Genomic DNA, 5747 nt, shown 5'->3' on the forward strand with positions numbered 1-5747 from the left:
TGTAGCTGGCCTTTTGTTACATTTAGATCTTAGCTAGCCTTCTGCTACTTTTAGCTAACTTTTAGCTTGTAGCTAGCCTTTTGTTACATTTAGATCTTAGCTAGCCTTCTGCTACTTTTAACTAGCTTTTTGCTACTTTTAACTTGTAGCTAGCCTTTTGTTACATTTAGATCTTAGCTAGCGTTCCGCTACTTTTAGCTAGCTTTTTGTTACTTTTAACTTGTAGCTATTCTTTTGTTACATTTAGATCTTAGCTAGCCTTCTGCTGCATTTAGCTAGCTTTTTGTTATTCCCCCAACGCAGAAATAAAACGGAGAAGTGGAAAAATCCTACGTCCATGAATGCGTGAATCCGCGCAAAAACTTGAAAAATAAGTGAGGTACCGACTTCCATTTTAGTGTGTGGCTCCATCTATGCGTAAGAAATCTTCCTATGAAAACTGGGATGTCACATCAAAATCCAAGATGGCCGCAGGCATATGTAAAGCAGTCACCACTATCATTTGAGGAAACCGTTTTCTAGTTTTTATATTGCTTTAAAGTGTAGTTTCCCTAATTATTGGGGTGGCCAGTGCAGTGGCCAAAGGTTAATCTATGGTGGCCAAGGTCACCATTTGCCACCCTCTGGCTCCGCCGTTCTACCTGGTGGTGGATAAAATTGCTCCCTTGCCGCTTTGGACAAGATTAGTCTCTAAACCTACAAACATTCATTAATCAAATCCCAGAGAAGGTGGGCATCAACCTACCAATTGCTAAAGTTCATGCTCAATCATCCAGGTATCAAATACAATAATTCTTAGTCAGGTTACTTTTATCTCGGGTAGCGTTTTTGTCTTTGTCATTTCTAATTTCAGTAAAGTCATTTAGAATTCAGCATTTTGACAGAAAACATAATACTGTAATTTGTCTGGTGTTGTTCTGAATGACACAAAGATTGCGCTCCAGCAGGATGCGTTTGCTCGGCCTTAATGGTCAGATCATTTCCTGAGTGAGGTTTGATTTACAAGACAAAGCTCTTCCTGTGACTCTGGTTACTGATGAAGAAATGTTCTGCATCTCTCTAAAACTGTATTGTCATTTTTCTTAGGCCAACGCAGAAATCAAAAAGAAAGCAGCAGCTCGGTGTCGGGAAGGGCGTCCGATTTAAAACAATTTGTCAAACCGTTCGTGTGAGTTCACTCGCTGTGACGGCCCCTGCAGAAGAAAGCAGCTGAAAGAAAACCAGCAGCAGCAACTCTGAAACCACAACACAGACCAAACAAACACGCTCCTTTTCACCTTCATTTCTCCTGCAAAACTTCATCCATCGCAACAAAACATACACAGAATGCTCAGGTGGAGTTTCTTGTAAAAGATCACACCTTTCAAATAACTCTTACAGCACCGTAAACCCATGGCACCACTTCTGAAGAAACTCTTGCAAACCAAAGTTCAGACAGCAAGTACAAGTCTCCACCTACATGAGTCACCACCCAAACAAACAGGTACCTTCAGCTGAAATCAACCGATTGAGGTAGAGTTGACCATGACCACACAGCGACCTAATCCAGATGACTAAACTCTTGTTTAGACAGACGTAAAAAAAATAAACTCTTTCAATTCTAATGCTAGATCATAGCAAAGCTAAAAAAGAGAAAGGTTTACACTTTGCAGCTCTGGAGCATTCAGATTCAATGCCAAAAAGGAAAGGCATCAGCAACGACCTCAGAGAAGAAACAGTCCAACAATCAGAGGTCATTAGGCCACTTCTAAAAAAAAATAGGCCATCCATCCTGCAGTAAGAAAAGATTTGCATAAGACGGAAACGCTCAACAACGCTTGCTGATCTTTCCCTGAGTGGACTTCCCTTCAAGTTCAGCTCAGGTTCAGAACATGCAAAGGTCAGAGAAACTGTAAATAAGCTAAAAGCTACATGTCAGTCTGAAAAAGGCCTCAGCTAAAGTTCATGAGAGGAAAAGACTAAAACAAAATGGCTCCTCTGGATGAACTGCCTCAAGGATGAACAGCAGCGTGGCTTAAAGAACGTTTCTCAGTGGGCCACAACTGCCAAAGACTGACGACTCAAAATGATGAGGAAAAAAAAAAAGTTAATTTTCACCTGCAGTCTCACTGAATTCTGGGTGTTTTCAACCAGTGGGACGTGCAGCCATGTTTTGCGCAGCCATTTTGTGAACCAATCACAGCTCATTAATGTGTGCACGGCAGGCAAAACTCTTACTTTACACCATGCATTATCTCACTGTCCACATGGCACCTACCTCGGCCCACTTTGTAACAACAGTTTTGATTTAATCCGCTGGAGTTCGCTTTTGAAATGCATATTTTGACCGCGGTTTTAAAGACCCAGATTGTAGAGTTCCACCCCGGGCCATCTGTCAGGCAGCTGTATGATGGTCAAACTGGGTCAAATATTACGGTACTTTAAAGATACTGCTCATAAACTAAAAGTCATTCTGTCAGCCTTTAGGTTGCGTGTGTGTTTTTCACACACTGCTTCTACAGTTTGACACAATCTAATTTATTGTTCATATGAGAACCTAAATATTATGATCAAGTTGTGATAAAGGCTTTTTTTTTTTTATTAAAAGAGTGTGAGCTCACTTTTGAAAACAGCTGCATTTCTAACGAGGCTTATCAGCAGGAATTCCAAGCAGAAGTTTTATGTTGTTTCTGGAAACCTGTCAAGGAGCAGCCTTGCTCCCACCACTGTTTTCCCACTGATCCAGCCAGCTGTCTGACAGACTGGAGCCTCTGGGTGCTGCTGTCCATGGGTCAAGGTCATATAAGTTACTAAAGGTATCTTGTTGGGACAGTTAGCAGCTCTGCAGGGTATTTAACAAAAAGGTTCGAGGATCTAATCTGCAGAGATTCACGTCCACAACACCGCCGAGCTTTTTGGTTTATAACAATCCTGCATGTTCTGCATGTTCTGTGACGTGGGAGGCTGCTATTTTCATCAGGACATCAGATCTCACACTGTCCATCTGGATCGTGATATGCTGCATAAACTACGCTTCCATGAAAGCTATAATACTGTTAGACAGATCAATAAACTTTAAACTGCTGCAGCATCCTGTCAGCTCTCAAAGATGCAGGGCTTTAATGGACTCTGCAGACATTTGTTTTCCAATAAACGGTGATGGAAAGTGGAGGCAGCACGTCCAGTTAGGGGATTAACCTCAAACGCACCACCAAAAAGGAGGAATTATCGTTTTTTTGTTGTATTGCCTTGTAATGTTTAATTTACAGTAAGGAAAGAAAAGCATCGGATTCACTAAGCTTTTCTGTTTTTGCTCCAAATATTACTAAAATTTTTAATTGTTGTGTCTTAAGCAGACTTTTCTCAAAAACAAGCCGTTTTGTGCAGACGTGACGGTCGCAGCTCGACTCCGAGATAACGGTTAGCGTGCATCAAACTGCACCGTCCGGAACGTGGAACCTTCATGGCCAGTAGGAGGGAAATTAGATTGAAAACGGTCATTTGTTCAAATGTTCCTGAGCGCACGCAGCACCGCCCGAGAGCCCGAAGATCATGGGCATCAAGTACTGACTTTCACTCTGGTTGTTGCCTTGAAATCTTTGGATTTGATCACCTGCAGGGGGATATTCAGTCTTCTGTTGAGGAATGCGATTCTGAAATTGTTCTTATAATTGAACATTTTTGTAGACTGGAGAACCTCTGCCCATCTTTACTTCTATTCAGCCTCTAACGTCCTCCTATTGTTATTTGACCCACCAAAATGACGCAAGAAGTCTCGGTTTTAAAACAAAAAGGCCTCAGACACGAGAACAACAGGCCGACTTAGTCGTTAGCTTCTCCAGATGGTTCTTCTTGTTGCACCTGACCCACCTTTTTTCACCTGCCGCAAAATTCAAAATGACCTTATTTGTTCATAGTTCAATTTTTCTTTTACGTTACTAGAACCGCCTTCTTCCACCTTCGTAATGTCGCTAAAATTAGAAACATCTTATCTAAAAATGATGCAGAAAAACTGGTTCATGCTTTTTATCGCATCTAGACTGGATTATTGCAATGGTTTATCATCTGGGTGGCTACATACTTCTTTGAAAAAGTCTTCAGTTGATCCAAAATGCTGCTGCCAGAGTCTTAACTGGAATTAGTAGGAGAGATATATCTCTAGTTTTAGCTTCTCTCCACTGGCTCCCTGTCAAATTAATAAAAGAGCTCTAAATCTTACTTCTAACCTACAAAGTCCTCAACAACCTAGCTCCATCTTGTATTACAGATTGTACCGTCCCCCGTTTTCCTAACAGAGCACATCGTTCTCAGACTGCAGGCTTTTACTTGCAGTTCCTAGAGTTTCCAAGAGCAGAATGGGAGGAAGATCTTCCAGTTATCAGGCTCCTCTCTTGTGGAACCAACTTCCAGTTTCTGTCCGTGAGGCTGACACATTGTCCAGTTTTAAAACTGGGATTAAGACTTTTCTTTTTGATAAATCCTATAGTTAGGGTTGACTTGTCCTTAAGACTACTTGTGGACAAATTGGCTACACTTCTTTAAATGATTTGTTACAAAAGGAACAGTTTTCACTTGAAATTATTTCTATTGTAACTTGTGATTCTCAACCTGCCATTGTGTATCCGTTCCTTCTTCCTGTTCCTCTCAAACCCAGAAGCAGATTTTTGCAGACGCGCCTGGTTCTGCTGTTGGCTTCTTCCTCATGAGGAAGTTTTTCCTTTCCACCGTTGCCTTTATGCTTGCTCAAGATGAGTCTGGCTGAAGTTAAACTCAAAGCAGTCTGCTCCTCAGATGATTAACTTAGTTCTTATATATGTGAATGTTTCTGTGCAGTGCCCTGAGATGACTTCTGTTGTCACTGAATTAAATTAAATTAAATAATGACATTTGCAGCTAATTGCATTTTGGCCCATTTGCTTTTGAACTGTGGTTGAAGATGAGATAAGAAACCCAGAACAATCAGCTCTATCTCGCCTGCCCCATCTGGACCTACCGGATCACTGGTCCGAGCAGCAGCATGTGCAGAAACAGAACCAGGGGCCGGTCCCGGCCCAGGTCTCTGTGGATGAAGGTTAAAGTTAACTGGATGAGCACGGCGGGCAGCAGCATGAAGGCGATGGTGAAGCCCATCCACACGGTGTCGTCCGTCTTGTGGTACCTGCTGCTCAGCACCGAGGCGGTCACGAACTCGGCGCAGTAGAGCCCGGTGGCCAGCAGCACGCTGAGCGGAGGACGGACCCGGCTGTGGTTCACCACCACCACCAGCCTGCTCTCATCCACGGAGGAGCTCCGTTCAATGTCCGTGATCTCCCCGTCCTGCTCCTCCATGGCCACCTCGCACGTCGACAAGTTTGAGGCACGCGAGCGGGACGGACAGCTCCCCTTCTTAAAGCGAACCCTCCTTCAAAAACATCTCGGTTTTACGCTCATCCCACTTTAACGCGCCGTCTCTCCCAACTTTCCACCAGTTCGATCATCGCCGGCTTTTCATTGTGCTCCTCCACATTTCGGCTCGGTCACCGCTCCGCAGGGTCTGTGATTTAAAGTGGCTTTGTGAGGGAAGGGACCCGTCTGTCCGCTGCCAGTCGGCGTGCTGGTCGGGAAAAGTTCAGTAACGTCGAAACCACAGAAACTTCAGGGAGACGGCCTTCGTCCACACTCGGAGCTGGTCTGGGGAATCGGTGAGCGTCGGTTCTATCTGTAAACACACCGAGAAGCGCCTGGGTGTCTGCATGATGAGTTGTGTTGATGAAACGGCTGCGTAAAGT

At 43.7% G+C, this 5747-nt stretch overlaps 1 protein-coding gene across 1 annotated transcript in view; it reads right to left on the reverse strand.

The window, feature by feature from the left end:
• Positions 1 to 5747, reverse strand: part of xkrx (XK related X-linked) — a 22788-nt gene extending 17041 nt beyond the window's left edge. The window contains exon 1 of the mRNA XM_037675738.1: positions 4973 to 5747. Coding sequence (XP_037531666.1) covers positions 4973 to 5307 — 335 coding nt within the window. The 5' untranslated portion in view covers positions 5308 to 5747. The remainder of the gene's footprint in view (positions 1 to 4972) is intronic.

Source organism: Nematolebias whitei, chromosome 4 (assembly GCF_014905685.2).
Source record: "Nematolebias whitei isolate Nwh7 chromosome 4, NemWhi1, whole genome shotgun sequence".
Classification (NCBI taxonomy): Eukaryota; Metazoa; Chordata; class Actinopteri; order Cyprinodontiformes; family Rivulidae; genus Nematolebias; species Nematolebias whitei.